The sequence below is a fragment of the Homalodisca vitripennis genome, chromosome 3, assembly GCF_021130785.1.
Source record: "Homalodisca vitripennis isolate AUS2020 chromosome 3, UT_GWSS_2.1, whole genome shotgun sequence".
NCBI classification, from domain to species: Eukaryota; Metazoa; Arthropoda; class Insecta; order Hemiptera; family Cicadellidae; genus Homalodisca; species Homalodisca vitripennis.
Genome location: NC_060209.1, coordinates 82,482,979 through 82,507,618, shown reverse-complemented (window position 1 = coordinate 82,507,618; position 24,640 = coordinate 82,482,979). Strand labels below are relative to the sequence as shown.

The following is a 24,640-nucleotide window of genomic DNA, read 5'->3' as shown; positions in this document are numbered from 1 at the left end:
AAATTTCTCATGATTCTACAGTTTAAAATAAGGCCATACAAGTGTTTGAATTTCAATATGATTCTTATGGGTTGAAGTAAAGCCTTCAAATCTCTAGCTCTAAAATCTTCAATTGCTTTATTTACGCATATCTAAATATACCTTGGTGGTTTTTGATTTTTCTTGGCTTTCAGGAGTGGTACAGTCAGATTAATAGAGTAGGATTAATGGAGTAGGCATTACAAAAGATTTAAATGAGCTGTCTTATGTCTCTTGTCTCATGTGGATAATTCCTCTATGAGTTTCAGTTAGCTACTACATCCAAACACATACATGTAAGTTCTAGGTGTAGCCGAGGGTACATGGGTAGATAATGCTCACATATTATCTAAATAAACTTTGACTTTATTCCATGTCTGCAGACTGTATAGACTCGTCAGAAGACAGATACACTGGGACATAAAGCACATATATCCACGTATGTACAAAATACAATCTCCTACGTACTAAATCATTCTTATCACTAAGATTCGTAGAAAAGTCATGTGAAGAGTTCGGGTGCCTTATACATACAAAACACATTTACTTTCACACTTACAGACACATTTGGTTTGAATTTAAATTCACCCATTATTTACACATAAGACACTTAGTATTTTCTTATTTTTCAATCTGGAAAAATAGACATAAGTAAAGTTTGACATCAATCAACAGATATTAAAGCTTTCACAGAACATAAAACAGTTATAATATGATTTGCCCAAGTAACAAAAACCAAAATTGAAGCTTTTAAATGGTATGGTAAGAAATTCAAATTCAAAGAAATAAAATATATTTGGATCTCTCCTAAAGATGCTAAACCTTTATTGTAGTAAATATTTGAAAATCAAGTTTCTCTTTGCAACAAGAAACACCCTAATACTCAATGATTCTCTAATTATTAGATTAGAGTTTAACATCATTAACTATGAGAGATTAGAAAATAAAACAAATCTTGTATATTTTTTGCTTATATTGTGTCTAAATTGATGAACAGATTGCTGGAGTGCATGTTCATAAATGTTCAATATTTATGAATTACTTATTACCATTTGTTAGCAACAATAATTAAGGAATAATACCAATAAAATAGTGCTAGTTATTTTGGTGAAACTTTCACTCATCATATAGAAAACAATATTTCATGGCTGAGATATTATTTCAGCCCCATACATTAATGTGTATTTTTACAATAACAAAGATTAAATCTTATTTTACAGAATGTGTATGAGATATAATTCACATGTCATATGCTTCCATGAGCATAAATTGTAAAATATTCAACTAAAACTTCAAGAACTACTTTTTACACTTAGACCAAGAGTATTGTTTAATCAAGTAAAATTATGTATTGGTTTTAACAATCAGAAACCTCTATAGGTAAAACTATTAAAAAAGGGTGTTATCATATATAAATTGAGTTGATGATATTTATAAATTAGATTTAAAACTTGTTCCAGTTTTTAGACATCTAATAGACTGTAAGTAATTACCATAAATTGAAATAGACCCTAAAACTTGATTTTCTTAACATTTTTTGTAGCTAAAATAATATTTTTTAATGAAATAACTTTTTTGCCTACTTATCAACCACATCTACATGTAAAATTAGGTCAAATTCTCTCAATTGATGTGGACTGTTTATACTTACACCCACTATGTATGTATTGTTTTATGAAGACCACTTTTTCCACTTGCGAAGACTCAAAATGGATATTTTCAGTGAAAAATAAAGTTAGTTTCTTTGCATCATCACACTACACACGCCTATGCTATGTATAAGGGAGAAAATAAAATATACAACTGTTGCAAAACAACTTATATAAATATAAAGTAAAATTTCTATTTAAAAAGTGTGATGTTACAAGGTGGAATTTAAATAACAACTAAAGTTATTTAAGTTTTTTTACAGTAATAAAATAACAAATGGGAGAAGTGGTGGCACCATTCTCAATGTGAACTGGAGCTGATAGATAGCATGTGGTGCTAGCCACTGGTTATGTTCTGATTTTTAGAGTAATTTCACTTAAAAATCAGGTAATATTAAAACTTACTAAAATCCATCAAAACGATTCTAACTCTGAAGTCTGTTGATAAATCTTGATCATGTAGTTCGAATGAGACCTGATGAAATTTTCAAACTCGATCAATTGGTTTGGTTAAAAGTAACGATAGTTAATAAATTTTGATCTTGAAATGTTCCAAAATTACATCTAATTTTGATCAAGCATGACTTTTTAAATTCAAAGCGATTCATTGTTTTTATTAAGGTTAGACACATACCAAACTAGGATGTCCATAAACACCACTCAAGTAGAATTATTACGTAAAAATGTGTTTTTAATTCATATCAAAGAAATAAATTAGATTTTAAGAATCAAGTTAACATATATAAAGATTTTTTAAGGAGAAGCCGGCCTCCTTAATCTGCCCACCCTCATTGACCACTGGCCTGTGTGAGGATCTAATGAAACAGAATACAGATTTTGTAAATCCGCCTCTATCGGCGTAGTGCCTAAATGACTATCCTGTTGCAGTAATATTTCATTACTATCATAATAAATACTTTTTCTTACCATAAACATTCTTAGCTTTTTACAGGGCAAACCATACGTTAAAAGCTTACGAAAATTATTCAAATACAAATACATCCATCAAGAGTCAACAAACAAATAATAATACAAAACCTCATAGAAAAATATGAATAATATACAAAGTGTACAATATGGCGTACACGACACATTGCCACCATTTGTACTCATTAGGGAGGGGATGTAGGGGTGCAGCGAACAGAAAGTGGCACAATTAACATAGAATACTATTGGTTCATACAATAGCTATGTAGCTTACTTCTATTAGAACACAGTTAACCAGTGATTTCAGTTAATAAGCGTATCAGTAAATATTATTTAGACCATTCAACAGTTCAGGTTAAACCGTCTGAAACAGCTTACAATGATTGAAACCAAAACATAAAATTGACTACAGGATTATTCATAGCCAGTAATACAGAAGGACTTTAAATTAAAACATTACACATTTTAAACCTTGCTTACAACAGTTGCAATTTTTAAATCCTCACTATCCAAGCACGGTTAATTTACATTTGCACAAATTTGGCCATGTATTGACAATAAATTATTTAACATTTATGGTCACATTATCAAATTGGCTGGAGAAACACAACACAAAGTTACATGTCATGCTATTTATACAGTACATATTGTGGTATTATAAAATTATATTGACTTACAAACGTTTAAATAAAATATACTTCATTTCAAAAACATATATACATAAAATTAAATTTTTAAAATTTACTTTTTACACATAATAAAGTCATCAGGATTTATAACTGTGCAGGTAATCATTACTATTAGTTCAAATACTTTTTAGCTAACTAAAAATCATTGTCATTTATTTTATTTTACTATAATTAATTAAAACAATATTTGTAAGACACATCGACCGCACATACTGTGTAAAATAGAAATTTGGTTACTGCTTGGTGTGATTGCATTATACTTTAAGCTTAGTAATTTCGATTAAGGCTGGAATCTAATTTGGAGGAATTCCCAGAGAGAAACAATAATATTAAGGATAAAATTAAAGAAAGTTATTTCAACAGTTATTTCATGTTATCATTATGGTATAGTAGATAAGAACATTTCAAGAGCAAATTATAATTGTAGATGATAAACAAAAAATTAAAAGTGGTCTGTGGGAAGTTGATCACCTCCCAACCCATCAAATATAAGTTTTTTACTTTGGATCCTCCAAATTCAAATTCTGTATGCATAATGCTTAGAGGCATTAAACTCGCTGGTTTTGCAATAAGGTTTTGTTTACCAATCACTATATAACTCATGCTGTTTCAGTATGAGTGATTACTTAGCCTTAATTCTTCCTGCTTTAATGATTAACCATTATGAAAAGAATACTATGTTTATAATTTTACATACTATCCTTGAGGTGAGTAAAGAAAGTAATTAATGTACCACCACTGTCAGCATATTTGCTTCAGCTATTCATTCCGTTTCAGCTACTCTGAAAACATTTAGTTTAGTACTTTAAGCTGTATTACAACATTTACAGACAACAATATAATAATTGTCATCATCGTAAAATCTAACCCACAATAAATGTGTATACAAAAAGAAAGATTATTCACAGTTACAAGCAAAGTCATAATACAGTGCCAGTATATGTAAGAAAACACAAGATCGTATTTGTAGTGTGTGCAAATACCTAGTTTATGAGAGTTCATACAAACTAAACTGTATATACTGTGCTGTATATAATTGATTTTTATTATTTATATAATAACATATATAGTGTGAAAATAAACCTGTTTTCAACTTTGATGGTGTCAATTTGAGTGTGAATCAATATAAAAACTACTTGTTATCAAAATAACAAAAACATAATTGCAACAAGTATACTAACATCATAGAAAAAGATACTGTCAATATTAATAAGTTTACAAAAATAAATTTTGTTGAACGTTTTTGTATGTGTCACAATATTGCAAAACATAACCATTATAGCCAAGAGTGTTATATCATAGGAGCAAAATGTACTTTTCTGTACAAAATTACCAATAAAAGGTCATTTATGCATACACAATAATATAATTTATATAAATTATATTATTGTGTGTAGGGCAATAGATACGTTAGGTACTATTATTTTTATGTAAACTTCTTCATGTATAATTCATTTACTTGTTAATGCTATTCCTAGTTTTGTGCGAAACACATTATTCAATTTGAATAGTGATGCAATAGAAAGAAAAAGGAACCATGACATCAGGTGTCAATTTTATACAATCTTCTTGTATCATAGATACTCACATGCCACTTAAATTTCAAAGTGAAAATAGTGCATTTGAAAATTGTAAAAAATTTGAAATAGATTACTATGTGTATACTCATTAAAGATTGAATACAATTTCTTATAAAAATTATAGTTAGTGCTTATAAAAAGGTCAACTAGCCATGGATGTGAGAGCCAATTTGTGATGTATAAGAGTACATCCTAATTTTTTATTAAATGAACAGAGGACTTTTCCTCAAGAAAGAAATTAATTACCGTTCCCCGTTAGTTTTGGTAGGTATTAAAATGGAAAGATAACAAAATGGTAAACTAAATTATACATTTGTTAACAAGTCACCTTTATTAATTTCAAAAACTGGTAACCTTTTTTTATCAAAATATACCAAATATTTATGGTGACTGGTACCTTTATCTTTCTTGATACACTCCTATTTTAACCTTCACTGAAATTTTAAATACAACTGATCACCAATTACAACAGCAACAGGATATCCTCTATTGATTTAATAAAAAACTATGTAACATTCTTTTTTTAATGCACACGGGCCTCTCTAATCTCCTGGTAGTGGTCAGTCTGGCAGAGTAGAATAAGTAAAACCTCTCCACCAGTCCCCATCACCTTTAGTTACTTCACTCACCTCAAGGTATGTACCAAATATGATATTTATGGGTCTTGAACAAAACCAAAGGAAATGTTTGAGTCAAGCAATTTAAGAATCCTTCAAATTCATCAACAGTATTACCTGACTTATTACAAACACTTGGAATCTGTCCACTCCACATAAAAAAACAGTAAAACTAAGCAACAGTACCTGCAACAAATTCATATTTTCAGGCATTCATAGGGAGGAATTCCCAATAAATCTTTAATGCCCAACAATGCAGTTTCTTAGAACATCTGTTTAATACATTCAAAAGCATTTATTTGGGTACATCGATACATATTATATGAGAGAATGTAAACTGTTTCAGCAGAAAAGAAAAGGAATGAAATAAATGTTGGGCATACATACACAACAATAAGTTCAATAGAACATACAATTATCTCCAGGTAAATTAATGGAGATTATATACCATACCAACTTTGAGTAAATGGTTTGTACTAAGTATATTTTTTAACAAAATCAATACTTTACTTCCAGGTTGAAAGTTATGATAAGACGTTCATGTTGTTATACTTTACGGACAAAAATCACAATGTTTTAATATGTTTGCTTTTGTATAAAATTTCAGACAAGAAATAATAAGGTTCTATCAAGATCATTGACTCATAGATTAGCTGCAAAATTAATTTAATATGTTAAAAATCATTTCTTTAACAAAAATGGTATGCTTCTTAAATGAATTTAAGAATTAGTTTTAGTATAAGATATTGACTGTTAGCTATAACAAATAAATCACAGCAAATCGCACAAAGAGAATTATTCATTATTTATGCAAAAGCCTTTGTATAATTATCCACTTCAATGCTAATTCTCCTCTTCTTGGAGAAAGATTTTGAGCAAAGTTTTGAGCAGAGTTTGGTCAATGTCTTCTGAGTGAGGTTGGCCATAATTGCTCCTAGTTAACTACTTGTTTAACAAAAGGTTTTAGGAGGTACTCATCATTGTCCAAACTAAACTAATAAACATTTCAATTAAAACTCATTTAAATCTGTCTAAGGCAAAGACTTAACAATCATTGACAACAAATATTTCATTACTCAGGTCAATCTGTGAGATTCATTGAAAATAAAAATAATATCTAAATGTTCTTTTCCATTGGTAGTTCTCTGTTTCTTTTTATTTCAGCAGTTGCTTTCACAATGATCTACAACTTGTAACGTGTATTTACAATTAAAATATTTTGAATGAAGATAGTGTGTCTTTCTCAGGAATGCTTGATTATTCACAATTCACAAACAAATTAAATGGCTTAGGTAATCAAGTAACCAGTTAATTTGTTTTTTATTATTGTATTTAAATGTAGTTAAAATTTGGGTTAAATTGAAAATTATTAATTTTTAACTTTTTAATCTACATTAAAGTTTAGAAGACTCCAAATTCATTAATTTTACATAATTAAAATTTGTCAATCGATATTGATTTTATAAAATATTCTGTGAACTCTATTTCGATTAACAAATCATTTGGCAGATTAAAAATTATGCAACGAATCCAGAAAAACAAATTCAGGTACATCTCCAAATCGATGGATCAATCTTTTGTGTATAAGGAGTCTATGGCATACTCTGCATGAATGTGGCCTCACGTCTACTATAGTGAATATTGTTAAAATGAAATTTAAAAGTTTGTTCCTTGTTATGCATGTTCGTTTATTTATAAATCATGATTTTTTAAACAGTTTATTGTTGGATACCTAGTAATATCAAACACACATTTTTAACAATAATTTGATACACATTATACAAATAAACCCATCCCCTTTCCCCATTTCATATTAAAAATAGTAATTTCTACTATTATAGTTCCATGTTACCAAGTGTTCTGCTGACGACAGCATAAAATAAATGAGTCTTCTATTTTGAATACAATATTTTGACCTTGGTTCTGACGTCAAAAATGTTGAAGAAGAGAACCACATAAAAAGTATGGCACTCTAAAGTCTTTTAGCCTACTTCAACTATCACCGTAAACAACTACATCAAATTTTTCAATTATAATTTTTTATAAAAAATAAACATAATAACATTCATAACTGATAAACAATCGGATGATATTAGAATTTAATTTTTTTCCTTGAATTTGAGTGATGTCTCTTCCCTCTAGATAATGTTGGCTGTGCATCAATTTATGTCAGCAAAAGGTTTTCATAGCTAATTACTTAAAAGGAATCATCATGAAAGCATATCTTGTGGTTATTAATGATTCACAGTTGCTTCATGGGAAACTACACTTTTCTAATAACAAAGGACTGCAAAAAGCTACTGATATGTCCATAATGTAGTGACATGGACGAACCCAGTGAGGGGCAACAGGCAGAGGAGGGGCAACTGATCCCCCCCTTCCCTCACTAAAATGGAAAAGTAAATTATATTAATTCATATAAGACTAAGACACTGAATTAGAATAAAATTGTAATAACTAGTAATAAATGGCTAAAATGTAAACTTTTCCATTCCAAAATGTTCATGATCATGGGTTGCCCCCTCAGTTTTGATACTGTGATTCTAAATACACATATGCCTAGTGGTATGGATTAAAATAACTACAGTCATAATTAGGATTTTCGTTAAGTTCAGGTTCCTAGTCCTAATTTTGATGTCAGTCCTTTGTCTCCATGTAGCCCATCTACTGCAGTATCAAATTAATTTTTTCTTCTGCATTTGAAACATACCTGAACTACCCATCTTATTAAAAATTGAAATTGAAAAGCTAGGTTAATAAAAATCATACAACCACATGAAAATTGCCTCAAAATATGCCTACATGAATGAGCTACGAAAAAAAAAAACATTTTTTCTTTATAAATTGAAGTATAACCAGCAAATAAAATCATGTACAGTAAGGGATAAATAAAATATTGATTTCAGCAGAAGTTTATAATTTATAATGAATTATATCGGATAATCTTGATTACCCCACTCTGTACATAAACCATTGCTTCTTTTCATTTAAAGTCTACATTTCATGATCCATGCTATTGATGAAAGGTTTTAAATGAAGATCATCATAGTTCATTGGATTTTAGACCACTTAAGTTTGAATCTCATGTCGATTACCAACACATGCATGTACAATGCCAAAAATATGATTAGTACAGACCAATGTCATAAAATATGTAACAATGGCAAAGAAAAACTATTTCCAATAGCTGAGAAGGATGTTGTTAATCATCTGCTCTGCAGATCAAAAATAATTTTTCATTTCATTCTTAGCTGGAAAGTTATAAAAATATTTTTACAGAGATACTCTTCAAAAAAGGCATACAAAACACGTTAACACTTTGAACAACTTTACAATAGCCTAAGAATATGTTTTCTTAATTTGATCCCATAAAACTTTTAAAATATGTAGATATTACATATAACAAATTAATAGAATGTCAATAAATTATTATTTATTGTAACAGCTCAACAGATAACAAGGTGAGACAGAGTAAATATGAAACCTTGTATAGTGCTACAGTAAAATTAACACAGATGAGCCCAATACATATTACGGTAGCTAAACTTGGAAAAGCTGAAATTTGGCTTTCTTTAACTTAACTTGTATTGTAAATATGATTTCTTTACAACTTTCACTTATCCAAAGTTGACATATTCATGTCTCAATTCAACCAGGAATAAACAGAACATTATTATCACAAAACCCCTATCATTTATTGACTAGCTACCACCTTCGAAATCTCGAGAATCAAGTTGAAACAATCCACAACAGATGTCAACAAATTGTACAGTATTAATTGCCTTGATTCAGAAGATAAACAAAAACCACCTCTTAACTGCATAGTGACTCTGCAGAAGACTCCAATGTACTTCCAATACCCAACAGGTAACAATTCAATGATCATTATTGTGTTTGCAACAGTCAAAGAGAAACATAGTTAATATGTGTCATCATAAGACACTTAGATCTGTGATGTTCTTGACAAAGCCGTTGTTGAACTAAAAACAAATAGGTATTTTCAAACTCCTTGAAAAGTAAGTGTAGGAGAATACGCAATGTTATTAAGAGGCTGTACAACTTCATCTGAATAAAATGATGATTCAGGTTCACTGTTGGAGTATGGAATTGAGTTTGCAGTTACAAATACAATCATGATCACACAATCAAAGATTCCCACATTGATCCCCATGATCATCGGTTCAATCGAGATCCATACAAAAGCAGTAGTGAAGTTTATTGGTGTGATGCTTGACTGCCATCTATGGTAATGGGAGCACATTGAAAAGATATGTGAAAAAGCAGTACAGTAAAACAGTAATGGTAAAGTCGCTTAGCAGGTTGATGGGGAACATGGGTGGCCCAAGATCAAGAAAAATGACAGATGCCATGAGTATAAAGATATGCAGCGTAGAGTATTGTTCTGGGAAGCTTGAGCCTACTGCACTGTTACCATTTCAATAGTAATGCCTGTTGCAAGGAATATCTCCCTCAACCTGCTCACAATTGAAAGATACTGCCTTTTGCTAATTACTCGAACAAAGAGGGCTAGAAGCAGCAACAGATGCCAGAATGAAGATTCCAGAACCTGATTCTATGAGAGTGTTTTCAGCTAATGAACCGTAGGAATAAAACAGGTGCAGTCAGAGGCAGGTTAGATGACGACATGGGTACTTCACAAAGTACCTTCATCTGATGGGGAAGGTTAGGTCATGTACAACACGGAGGGTGAAGATGTTCATTCTTCACGTGTAGGCATTTTGGTGAAGAAAGGAGAGCTCTCTTCTCAGCTGTGGGTAACTCAGTAGAGATGATGGTGCAGAGTGAGGATTTACAGAAATAATTGATTTGCGTATGTTATATGAAGTTATATATTTATGCAACTCCCAAAAAACAAAATAAAAATAGTTTCACGCAACTGGTACAAAGTTTCTCCCATTCTTTGCACAATATGACAAAAGATTGCTGAGTGTTTTTTTTTATATCTATACTGCAACCACCTAGATCCAAAAATTTTACTTAAACCATATCTATCTTTTGGGATAAATAGATGTAGATTTAGTGTTGGTTCCCTGTGTAGTATTGCTGCTATCTAAGATTGATTAGTAAGATGATAAATGTGTATTACCACAGACATTTTGTGTGGTAATAGCAATTCTATGTGGCAATTTGTAGTGCATTTTGCATAGTGCTACCATAGATCTTTTGCTTAGAGTTGTAATCCATTTTAATCTTGTAACAGTTACCTCATTTCGATCAGTAAATTTAAATATAGGGTATTTTATGTTTTTATCCGAGTTTACTCAATACAATTTTTAAAATATTTTAATGTAATATATTTAGATTAATTGCTGTTTGTTGTTTACTGGTATATACTATGCACCTAGAACATTTCAAAGGGAATATATTTTAGCATTGGATGTAGTACAGAATATCACGTGATAAAAGGTATATGTGGTATAATAGGGATTTTTGTATAAATAAATAAATTTTATTCATAAAACTGATAATATTTAGAAATTATAAGACTAAATAAAAGAGAAGCAAACATTCACAGTGTGTTTCCTAAAAAAATTTAGATGTTGATGTTTGTATGATCTTTATGCTGAACTACACCTAATGGAAATATCATTTTCAAATGAAACATGTATTCTTCTGTGAATATTGAATTCAGTTCCATTTCACTTTCCTCTTATTACCAAGTCTGAATTCTGAAGCTGTTGCAGACTCCTCGAATATGGAGTCATGTTCGCCTGAACATGTCCAATAAAAGTTGGCTACAAAGAAGCTCAAAATTAACTCTTTACATGGGCTTGATGTCAGTGACACCTAGACTACAAAATATAGGTGAAAAGGCATTCTCATACCTTATCAGACCTTTATTGGATCCCTTCAGAAGAACGTGACTCCAAATTCTAGGAGTCAAGTTGCCAATAGCGTCAGATTTCGGGTTGCTTCACTGTGCTTCGGGATTGTATTAAAAACATCGTAGTGCACTTGATGAGACTGTGAGAATACAATAAGAGTTAAGTCTGCGACAGCATCAGATTCAGGTGCTGCACTAAGAGGAAGGTAAAATGGAGCTAAACTCAACATTCACATCGAATCAACCATTCCCACCATAGCTATGTCATATGTATTCTCCTATTATAAAGAAATAAAAAAGATTTATGATTCAGTAAAATATGTTTTCTTCAAAGTGTCTGTTCAGTCAAACAGTGATTTTTCCAACAAGACAACTAGAGCTTTCCTTTTTGGTCCTTTGATCCTAAGCTGTCAGCTGCATGGAAGTGTTTTCTCTGAGTGGTATTAAGTTTAGTGTGATGAAGCTGCTTTATTTAGTATACACTCTGCTTTTGCACATAACTCATGTACTGAAGTAAAATATTTGTTACATACAGATTTTGTTTATTCCATGATATTCCGTTCAAAACACGCTTTATAATGCAATCATAAAATGGTTTCTCCTCTCAGTTAATTCAAAACACGTTTTTGCCAAATTTAAATTACATTTTTCTGGTGAACTTTAGGTTTAATACTTTATGTAAGGTTGAAATTTATAATAATTACCATTAACACAAATAAAAAAGGCATAGTACAATACTAAATTAAATTGTGTTTGAGAAAACATGGTTTGAATGTTCGCTCCTCAAATACAATTCTTACAATAGTTTTTGAGACATGGTACTTGACAAGTAACTGTGTGAAATTCCATTGTAGGCAACAAGGTTCAACATGCTAACTGATTTTAAAATGGTGAATAGCACACTAGGCTCAATTATCACATTGATTGGAATCCTAGTGTTGTCATCTACTTCATATGAAAGGTAAAAGGGATGTACTATTTATGTAGTGCCATTATTTATTCATAAATTATTGTAAGTCCAATTTTATGATCATTCAATGAATCAATTTCAATGATTCAATGGTGCAAATGGAAAGACGTTTGTACCAAAAGGGTCATATGAATATCATGAATTCCTTTTGCAATGTTTAGTACAACAATATTATTTCCTGATTATCTGCTAAAGTAAAATAAAAGCTAGCAAAGTTTTAAAAAAGTCCATGGTCGAAAATCCTACAAAAATCTTTAGAACCTAGACTTGTCTGTTGTAACTGTGAGGTTAACTCTACTTTTTTGTAGGGCCTGTAAAGAAATCATGCAATGACTAACCAGTAGCTGAGAATTTTTAATGGGATCTGGTATTAGAGAGTAAATTTTTTAGTGGAGCAGTCAGTGGTGGAACCAAAATCCCTAAAAGGATTATTACTTCTTTAATTCAATTGAAGTAGTAAAGAAATCTTGCAGCAAAGGCATTGAGACATTCAGGACAAGGAGTTCTTCATGAGACCACAAAAATCTGCAATAGAAATTCTCTTCAAATGAAAATCCAAGGAGAACCCTAAATCCACAAGAGACTAATCCAAAATCTTTCCTAATTTTCTGGTTCATTTTGGAATATCAAATTGTTATTGAAACTTTAACTGAAGTGTAAATAATAACCCACCTTTTACATTACCACAACCAAAATCTTCTATCTTTTATCATTTACAATCAGAACCCTTTTGAACTGAACATTAATGATATCATTTCAACTTATTTAGAATCAGCCACTTGTTAGCTTTCCCTAATCAGCTGTGTCATACATGTTTAGTTTATTGGGCTTTACATTGAGTACAATGCGCTCTATAACAGTCAGCCATATAAACCAATCTCAAGGCACCCGATGAGCCTGGAGTTTCTGAATCAGAGTGCATTTTCATGGTAGATTGGTGTAGTCATCACTACATTTAAGTGGTGTATTTGTTTACTACAAATTTTACAATCTAATGTGTTCCTCACTAGTTTAAAAACAAATTTACCATTTTAAAGCCACCTGTAAAATTAAAAACTTAATTCAGTATATAAATACAATTTTTGAAATCGGCAAGCTTTTTTTGTTTGGTGATATAAGGTAATATAAAAAATTGAAAACAAATAATTATCGATGGCTCAAAATATTCTTTTATTAAAAAGTTTTGTCAAATATGATAAGAGGATTTTCTTTGATTCATTCAAAAACCTATTCTTTATAATTGATACTTTTTCTGCAAACTCAAAAGCGTCTTGAAACTGTTTTATATATGTGACTGTATCGAGATAGAATACAAAAATAAAGCATACTCAGACAAGTAGAAAGTCTTTGACCGCTAGGAGTCAAGAAGAACACTTAGTAGCACATGGAAGAGACAGACTGCTTATGTCAGTGTCTCTTTTGCTTGGTGTTAAATACCGTAGTCAAATGATTCCCACTCACTAAACCTCGAGTCCTGTTTTTGCAGTCTTTGCTGACACGCCTCCAGGTAACTGTCCTGTATCCGATACATGCCCGAGTTCGCTTGGAACATCAGTGTCTCCAGAATCCTCTCATTCTTAATCGCTTTGGTTGGAAGAACAATCTGGAAAATGCAAATCAATGTTCATAAGTTAATTCATTAACTAAGTAAAAAAGTCATCAAAAAAGTAATTCAAGAATCAAAGATACTGTAAGTCAGTTCCATAACTTTGACTTGTAATTGGAGAAGGGATGAATACGTTTGTAGAGCACACAACACTGGTGGGACTGGGGAGGTATGAAATAAATTTGAATATATCTAAATTGATTTTTAATTTTAATTTTAGGTCTTTTGGGAGGATGGTTCTATCCCACTCATCCTCCTCCCCTGGTTACACCATTGCTGTGAGTTCCAAACTTCTCCCAACATTTTTAATAAAATTATGATTAAATTTACTGCATTAAAAAAATATTAAACTGATTTGTTTGTAAACAGTTGGGTAGGGTACAATAAGCGGACCCGGTATTTTTATATCGAAGAAGATAATCATTGATGCCTAATATAATATTCGCATCTCGAATCCTAGACTATCAATTGATATTAAAGTATCTATAGTCTGAAATAACAATCATATGTTATAAATTAAAATGAGATTATATAGGAAAACCCATAAATAATTAAGAAATGACATAGATAATAAATGAACGAGAACGAGATCGATCAAACAGGAAAACTCATAAATAATTATGAACCACAATTCATACGGTTTATGTCATAATTATTGAAGTGTTTATAATTATGCACATGTAATTATATATTATTACGTGTTTGTATAATAATAATGATTGTTTTTATATATACACGTAATCGTATATATATATATATATATATACTAATAATAATACGATTGCGTGTATTATTTGAAAGTGTTTACAGCTGTTGGTATAGATTAAGTTAATTGTTCAAAATAATTAATCAATATCGATTGGTTATATCGATGGTTATGATTAAGTAATATCGTTTGCCAATTTCGATATAAAAAAAACCGGGTCCGCTTATCGTACCCTACCCAAACAGTTTATTAATCGTTACTTCAATAAGAAAAACAACAAATTGTTTATAGTTCTGGAAAATTGTTATTTACATTGTGTATTACATCAAATTTTTTTATTTTTATTTAACAAGTCCTTTGATGATGTTTGAAGTGGAAGGAAAAGTTTGAATGTGCCTTTACACCATGTGCCCATTGGGAAAAGCAGAGCGACTAAGTTTTGTTCATTTTGTTTTGCCTAGGTGTGACCATGCTCTCAAAGTAAGACTGCAGATTTAAGATTGACAGCCTGTACGCCCTTGCCTAGTAGGCCTATTGGTAAATCTCTCACTATGTATCATGATAAGGCTTTAGGGCTTAGTGGGGAATCATAAAAGGTGAGTTTGAAAAATTCACTTATGAATTTGTTAAATAATTAATAATGGCTTAGTAACAAGATTGCTAGGTCTTAACCTAGGTAACTACGCAGACTATCCAAATTCACTCATTCTACTATTAAATCCACAACTATTCTGCATTTTGTTGACATTGAAAGCTGTCTCTCTCCTGTTCTTCTTTACTGAAAGATCTCTGAGCTAGATTTATAATCCACAACAAATGATTTTATAAATACTGCTTGTAAGGGGTAGTACTAAATCCTCCCAACATATCTCTTTAGGCAGCTCCAGCTTTAGAAAAGGCATCACCTTTTTGTGAAACTACTATTAAATTGAACAGCTTCTGTAGAAACCATTTCTGTTGATAAACAAGCTGGTACCATGTCAGTTGCGTTCCATGCTAGTAAAGGTTATCATATAAGTTTCTCTATCATGTATGTCTACATTGGAGTATCCCAGATCTTTTCTTTTTCCTTATGATTAATTAGGAAAAGTTGCGCTGCTTTCTAGGGCCACATTAGTTGCTAGGTATGCACTATATGAAACAATTCATTATCCTAAAAGCCTTTATAAAAATCCATCAAAACCCAGAAGCATTCTAGATTTTGAACTAGAAAGCACATTTTTCTTAGTGAATTCAGAGAAACCCTCAGTTTGTTTTAAGCCCTTAGAAATGTTTCTTACAACTTTGATGGGAACAGTGAATATATTTCATCAAAATTTCAAATCTATCGATCGTTTTACTGTCGAGATGTTCTGCAGACAGATAGACAAACAGGCAATCATATAAACAAGACATTTTCACATCACTCCAAGAGACAAAGAAGGGATTATGTCAGACCACTGAGTGATAGCCATGGATCCCATGGATAGGCATGCATCATCATCGAACTCATACTTGCCTATATAAAAATGAATTTTGATACAAAATTTAAAGCCTGCAGATAAAATCTTCCTTAAGATATCAGCAGACAGTCAGGGTACCAAGAACATAGCCAGAGAGAGAGGGTCCAAAAGGTTTGGACCCACAAATTTTCAATTTTTTCAATTACTTTGTTAGTAAACGATTATTATTATTTAAATAATTAATAGTCAGTATTACTGACATATACCGCTGAAAGATTGTTCTCAACAAAGAAACGGGTCAAACATTTTTTAAGGAACAAAATGGGGTCTCACTCTCTGTCCACTATAGGAAAGTATTAGTTGTCTAGACCTCCCAAAATTATTTCATGACTATATTCTTTCAGGGTACGTAAACATACAGCTAAATCTCATATCTATCGTAAAATACAACATTGCCTATGTAGAAATGATGTTTCATGCAAAATTTCAAATCAATAGCTCAATTCATTATTGAGATATCACCCTGAGTTATAGGCTTTGCTAATGCTCAGCCATATTTCACGTATAGTTATCAAATTCTATCTTGACTATATACAAATAAACCGATACAACAAAGAATTGAAGGACTTAACAAAAAAAGTCTTGCTGACAAATCCATCAAATTAACCTTATTACATTTCCTACTACGCTACATGTTAAAATACAAAATACTGTACTCAGTTGGTTTAGAAGTTTGTTTATTCTTGGATTTTTTTATTGCCATCATAGCTACCCATAATACCAATGCTCAGCTTAATCCCATGGGGAAAAACACACCACCATTGAACTTGATGTTGCTGATATAGAAATGATGAAGCTTTAAGCAAAATTTCAAGTCTAAAAGTTACATTGTTCTTGAAAACAGAACAAGTTTGTTTGTTGTTTGAATAGGTAGAAAGAGAGGCAGAAATAACATTTTCCCAGCCCCTTGCTAAGCCAATAAGCTTACTATTAAAAAGCAACCTTATCTCTTCTTGAAATGTAACCCTTCAGTATTTTATACACAGAGTAAATGACTGGAACCGGTTCATCCTAAGTTGCCTGGACAATGTCATTAAGGGATGTTTGCATGTGTGAGTAATTGCTTATGATATTGAGTTGTTTTTCTCTATGGTAAGGCCTTCAATATTCGTAATTTTTATTAAGAAATTGAATGTTATATTTAGTTTATTATTTTTATTTTTATTTGTTGAATGAAAGGTTCAATATGCTGTTAATATAAAGAAATTTTAAATTAATTTCAATATTTTATGTAAAGTGGAGGTGTCTTAGAATAAATCCTTAAACATAATCATACGTAAACTTGAATAGCATTTTAAAAGTATTAACAAAAATGTTGTTATACTGAACAACAACATCCATGTGTATACACCAATAAACCATTATTACTACAATATAAATATATATATATATATATATATATATATATATATATATATATATATATACATATAAAAAACATTTTACCTTTATCAATTCCTGAGGAGATATCCTGTACAATTTGAGATCTCTTGAAAGTCTTTCCATAGTGACCTTAAATTCTAGTTTGGCATCTAGCTTGGATGATGTCTTGGTCCGGATCTTGTGCTTGGCCCAACCCAACATCGCCTCAAACTTGCGTACTTCTGGAATCTCCAGGTTCCGACACATGATCATCTGCACCATAGACTCTGACAGCTGGACAAAGTCTGGCATCTGGAATAGCTGTACAGGAAACACCTAAGATTATAATCTAGTTTTCAAATATTCAAATATGACAGGACTTCTTTTGTAAATACTATGATTGGCAAATAACATAATTTCAATGGAATGTAAAGGATTGGCTAAAATATGAAGCTTTTAGTAATGCAATTAGGACAAAACTAATTATTGCTACTGCTGAGCTTTGCAGTTTTCTATGTACTCTTGACATTGATTAGTATTAGATTAGGTAAAGTTAAATTAGAAAATGTAACTCTTTAGCAGTAAATTTAACTAGTGTATTAATTTTTTGTATAATGTTGATAACAAAACATGTGTTAATAAGAAAGTGAAGCCTTCAACAGTTTAAAATTAATCATAATGTCTAACTGTGTCTGGTTCTGTGGTTGAACAACTGTTGGCTAGGTTGATGCTATCCACCTTTACATTCAAAGGCCTTTTATAAAGGTCACACTTCGCCTGTTTCGAGGAGCATCCAGCTTTGAATTTCCTCCTAATCTTATTTTCTGGATCAAATCCTTTCTTTTGGAAAGGACATTTACAACTATAGAATAATTTAAAGGTGTGTATTCTCAGAGTTCTATTGCTAGGTCAGGAGTTGGCCCTAAGGTTCCCATTTAGATCTTATCTTACCTTATTTTATGTTATAATGACAACATAAATCCCAAACTGTGACATCCAGCTTTATACTGATTATAGTAATATCTATTTAACAAATAACTACTTAATTCTGCAATTATCCATTAATCCAACAGTTGGTTCTGCAGAAATTAGCCACATGCCTTTGAACCTCGCTAAACCTTTACTGATAAAATGAAATCTTTATTCTTTGTTACAGCAGTGGTTGCAAAAAACATTTACTGGACGACCCCTAAACCTAGTCTCTTTGTGAACCCCCTTAGTTAAAACACTTTTATGTAAGTTTCAAAAACAATAATGGAAGGCATTTAATCTTTTTATGTTTATTAGGATTTAAATAAATTTAAAAAGAATGTTTTGCACTATGAAATACAATTTTTATATTATTACTTACAGTTATCAATAATAAATTTATAGTTAAATCAAACAGTATACACAAATTAAATTGTTATTTATTCATTTTTGTTCTGTTTAGAAGTAATTAGGGTCAGTTATATCAAATAGAGGAGATACAATTTCATGAAATTACAGTTAAAAAAATATAATTGACTTACTGTCTTATACATTTATACTACTGGGACAATTTTTTTTAAAAAAAAAATATATTTACTTCATAAGTTTTGATAAGCTGGGTTCATGGCTGGACACCTTGAAATGTAAATCTAATTTGATGTCAAGCTGGTTTCGGTACATGTTTTTCTTGAAGCATAAAGCAGATAGGGCTTTTTACCATCTGTACATTGTCACAAATCATAGGGATACATGAGCTTTTTGAGTCTTCTGGTTATCATCATAAGCTGTCAACCCAAATTAAATTATATTTTTATCAATGAATACTTTTTTCACTGTCATATTACTAGATAAACTTACCAGTTCTTCTTGCTTCTTTTCTGGTTAAAAATGTGTCCAATCTTACTGCAGGTAAATTTATTTCTTACCCATTGGAATTTAGAATTCTAGCTCTGGATAATAAAACCTGAAGGAGATTGTTAAATTTCTAAGATGCTGATGTATTTCCATTGTGATCTGTTCAGGCAACCTTGTACTTACTGATGCAATGCAGTGTTATAGAGTGGGATATTTTGTAGTACGCGTAGATCTTTTCTTGGTAAGTGTTCCCAAGATCTGACACTTTTGCACACTGTTTATGCTTTTTTGTGAACTTGAAATAGATCTACATGGTTTCCTTATAGAGTTAAATTTAAAATATTTAAATATGTATTGTATTTTATGTTCCGGAGGTTTGTTTCTAGATACGGACAAAGTTAGCAAGGTTCATACATTTGTCAAAAGGTATTTCAAAACAAATACCTCTCAGATTTGGGGTCATGTTCAGCTTCTGAATTTGTGAAATAAAACATAAAATATTCATTATTATAGAACACAACGTTACAAATAACACAAATGTGAAACTAGTATTTTGTGCAACACTTCTATCAATTTAGTTGAAATACATTTAGAACAATTATAAAAATTAGACTTTCTTTAATGTTGTCACACGGTTTACCAATTGTTTTCTGATCGTCTCTTCAGTTTCGTTGAAAACTCTTTAAAACTAAGTTGAGTATTTAACCTTTCATGCACCCACTAGCATAGGCCTGCAGCCCCTGAGGGTCCACAGACAACCTGGTTATTTGAAATAGGGAAATTGGTTACACAGGTGCAGAACGAGATTTCTTTCAATAATTGTTGGGAAATTCCCTGACCTGACTCAAACAAATGTCTGAAAAGATCTATAACTTTTACCTTTTTAGCCCTTCTTACTGTGGTACACTCTTTTTCTATAGAGTTTTACACAATCATAACCATTCAAGGGAAAGTGTAGGTATGATATAAATTCTAATGAGAGTTGGTTAATTCTTATAATTAGATCAAACACTTTTAACAATTTAAAGTTCTTATGAAGCGTGAATATGACTGTGAAACATACTCTAATGCTCATAATTTTCAACCCAGTCATAGCTTTTTTGGAAATGTTTATACCACTCTTAAACTCTTGTTTTAATCAAAGCAGGCTCACAAAATTTTATTCCATTCTTATAGCAATATTTAATATGATTTCTTTCATCCATTTTAATGATCATATAAAAATTGCTGATTGATCCAAAACACATATCTTTTTGACAATAAATAGCAGACTAAACATCCATTATGGCTAATGAAGTATAGCCTAGATGTTTTTCAGATATGTTTCCTAATTTCAGACAACAACAACATATGTTTACATTGTACTAACACGACCCATGAAATTGCAATATACATGATATCTTTAGAACATACCTCATATATGTGCATAGGACTAGTCTCAGGATATATTATTCAGTAACTTAATTCAGATTGGGAAATGATATAACATTTTTATACTTTCCTGTTTTGAGAAGGGAGAGGGAGCTCATTGGATAGTTAAAATTAATAATCTTGGTCCTTTTACAAGTAAGATTATTGAAGGATATTCAAGATATATCCAGCCTATGTTATGTTTTTATTTACCAATATACTTATTTTAGGGCTATTTCTTAAAACGACCAAGCTTATATGGACTCTGATATAATGTATGACTAACAATTAAACATCAATAACTTTTTCTTATAATCAAACAATCCAATAAATATCCAATCAAAATATCTTGTATTGTGTGGTTTTAAATTCATAAGAAGAAATATGTCCAATAACGTAAGAGTATTTACAAAGTATCAAGAATATTACTATTTTAATTAATTTAATGTAAAGGAATACACCCATATTCATCTCATTTCCTATGTTTATTCACTTTTTGTTGGAATACAGTGTAACAGAAGTCTTACCAACCAAGCCAACAAAGTAACTCCATCACATGTTTTACTAGATCACATGACAAAATATTGTATGATGTATTCATATTCAGTTTGATTATTCTGCATTTGTCTTCTCCTCAAATTACCCATAAGATGAATCAAAACAGTTCTTCCTTGGACCAAGAGAATCCTGTGTACTATTATATTTTATATTTTGATAATGCACCAGTTTGTTTCACACTGTTTGTAAACCTGTCAAAAGCTAGTGCAATAAATATCTTCCGTTTTATTCTATTCTACTAAGTTTGTAGGACCTTTCTATGAATAGTTATTGCACGGATGGGCAGATGGACAATGTCATGATTCTAAGAAGGACCTGTTGGTTTCTTGATCCTATAACTGGCTATACAGTCCAGTTGACTCTAACAGCGATAAGGGGTATACTAAGTGAGCTACCTGCACATTCAATACAAGTCAGGATCACTGTGTTGTCTAAGACACTGTGGGGGATTTAGTCTTGGAGTCGCGGGTTCTATTCCCACGCCTGATGTTAGACATTTTTTCAGCCTGGTTTACACTTATGAGAGTCTGGTTTGTGTTAAAACCTATGGGAGGGCCCACCTTTATGGTGGTTGGATTGGGTGGAAGTTGACGGGATCAGTGATTTTCTTATTTTTAAGTGTACCAGATCCAAAATACCATTTTGCATTTTTTGACTTTACTATTGATAAAAACCACTTGATTTAGATGGATTTTATGCTCTACAAAGCATTTATTATTGAATCATGACCATAATAATAGCTTTTATGAGTTCAAAACCATTTATACCACAATAATACCTAAATTGTAATATTCATAAGTCCATACTTACATCAGTAAAAATTCTTTGAAAATTACAACTTTATCAGTAGGTACCAGGATTAATAATTAATAACTATCATAAAATAAAATAACATACTTTAACTCTACACAAACCTGATGAGCTCTGGTCTCAACAAAAGCCAGTATCATGTTGACCAGCTCAGAAGCTGATGTGTATCGCCAGTAATAGTTTTCTAATGAACACAGCATCACACAAACCTGCGAACAATGCTCACTTATTTTTCATGATATGGTAATATTGTTACGAATAACATAGTTAGAGCATTTGTGATTTTTACCTCAATGTCTTGTATTATCAAAATGTTCAATATTTATAGTGATCTTGTTGTGAAATAATGAAATGTTACAAAAATATGGCCCAAACATTTAGGGTACGGTACTAAAAATTTTAATCTAAGTGGATACTAGAATTTTTGTGGAAGTTTAGACTGGAATCTTTGAACTGCTAAGGTTGCAACTGCCTTATATACAAAATAAAAGTTTTTACAAGAATTTTTACTCAGATTAATTTTTTGTTAAAGTTGCTCAAACCTTTGTATAATCTGCTTTTATTCCTAAGATTTAGCATTTTGGAAAATAATCCCAGTCTTATGGGGATAAAAATCTAAAAAGTTAAAAATGGATAGGTTTTCTGTAGATACATTTGGATTGGACTGAAATGCCAACTCTCATTAATATCCGAACATCCACTGAACCTCTGTTATTTTGTCAGTTTCATTTGATATGAAATTATTACTGGTGAATGAGAAAGTTTGAAGAGAATCAGTTTGTATAGCCCTTTCAAGGTTAAGTGATTGGTTATAAATAGTGACAATCTTATGAAAATATGAAAAAAACACAATTTCTTGATGAGAATCATAAGGGTTTTCCAGTTGAAATCCTATCAAAAATTGCTGACACTATTAAAATCTTGAAATATTTTAGCTTTGCTGTGGAGAGCCATCTTCAGACAACAAGTGTTAGATTATAAAATGTAACAAACATCCCACCACCTAATACCTTAGAAACGGTCCGAAAAAAGTCTGATTTGAATTGTATCAATAATAATTTTTCTACACAGCTTGAACTGGAAAACTTTCATAATAGTCAGCTGTGTAAGCCTAAGAGTTAAGGAATTCCTTTATAATAATTTTTAGACCAAAATCTGAGATTTTACATTTAAAGAATGTTTTCACTTTCATTTCAGCATTTTTCAAAAGGGTAAAAGAAATCTATTAAAATCCTTCTTTTAGAGTAGCAGTAAGTAAATGCAGTGTATCCAGCTTTGAAGTTTGAGTTTTTAATTTACACTCATCAATTCTATAAACAATGTTTCAAAATGAAAAAAAAAAAAAAAAAAAAAAAAAAAAAAAAAAAAACAATTGCATATTGGACATTTTCTCTCATCTAGGTTAAGTACCCTAATTTCACCCACATAGGGTACCTTGCCCTCATGAACCTTTAATTTTAAGATTTAAAAAATGTCATTGTGATATTTTAGCTAGCTGTGTTGTTATACAATTTTGTATTTTATTCACTTTCATTACGTTTGAGGTTTAAGCTGACGGGATTTCCTTTACAAATCAGTTAGATTCAAGAACACAAATATACCATGTAGGACAATGGTTGCATACAACAGTGATTTACTAAGCTATTCAAGGTATGAATATGGAGGCATTACTAGTTATTATAATGAATTAATGATCTCCTGCTTGAAATACAAGCTTGACTTAATCACTGATCTAACTTTTACTTATACTAGGACAACTGCTTCAGTGATTTTGAACAAAGTAATGGATTTATAGCAATTGTTGTTAGCAATCTCAGTTTTTATATTTACACACACACATTTGAATGGCTTTTGGGCTCGGAACAGGGGCTAGTTCTATCAGAAAAGTGTCCAAGTAATAGAAAGTATGTTTATCGCTTCTGGATTATCTTATCTTATTTTGGATCACTGAAGCAGCTAAGATTTGAAACCTAAACTTATTCAGAGCTCTATTCTCAGAGATGACTAAATTCTGTAACAAGTGGTCATACACGATAAAAAGTCAATGTTATTTGTATCAATAATGGTGTTTTTCTTTAGAAAGAATTAGCCTCAGTGTCAGGTTATGCTACTTAGCCATTTTGGTGCCATACAAGTGAATTAATGTAGCGACCACGCTCACTACCTATTGGCGATACATTGGTCATTGTCTCTTCTTGAGACCATATTGGATTTAAGACAACAAAATGTTTTTATGAATAAATTATCATTTTAAAGGTATGATACAGAATATCAAGACCTATCAGCTGTTATCTTTGTTATTACTTAGAGAAAGAAACCCTAATACAGTGAAAAGAGTCTTTGAAGGCAGTTTCTTTCAATAACTACTTGCTATGAGAAATGATTTGACCCATCCAAACAATTTAGTTTATATCATAATAAAAAATAAAACAATAAAATGGTCCCTGAAACAGGGAACCCCCACACAAAAAAATACCATAAGAAAGTACAAAGGACTTCTTCATGTCAATGGTTACAAGGTTCTGTTAAATCTTTTACTAAATAAGGCCATGTGCAGTTGATTGAAT

At 31.0% G+C, this 24,640-nt stretch overlaps 1 protein-coding gene across 1 annotated transcript in view; it reads right to left on the bottom strand.

Moving 5' to 3' along the window:
• Nucleotides 1-363: 363 nt before the first annotated feature.
• The window catches only part of LOC124358259, a 145,896-nt gene continuing 121,619 nt past the window's right edge, over nt 364-24,640 (bottom strand). The window contains exons 16-18 of the mRNA XM_046810552.1: nt 22,178-22,282; nt 17,556-17,792; nt 364-13,898 (exon numbers count right to left, since the gene is read on the bottom strand). Of these exons, the coding sequence (XP_046666508.1) occupies nt 13,725-13,898; nt 17,556-17,792; nt 22,178-22,282 (516 nt within the window). The 3' untranslated portion in view covers nt 364-13,724. The remainder of the gene's footprint in view (nt 13,899-17,555; nt 17,793-22,177; nt 22,283-24,640) is intronic.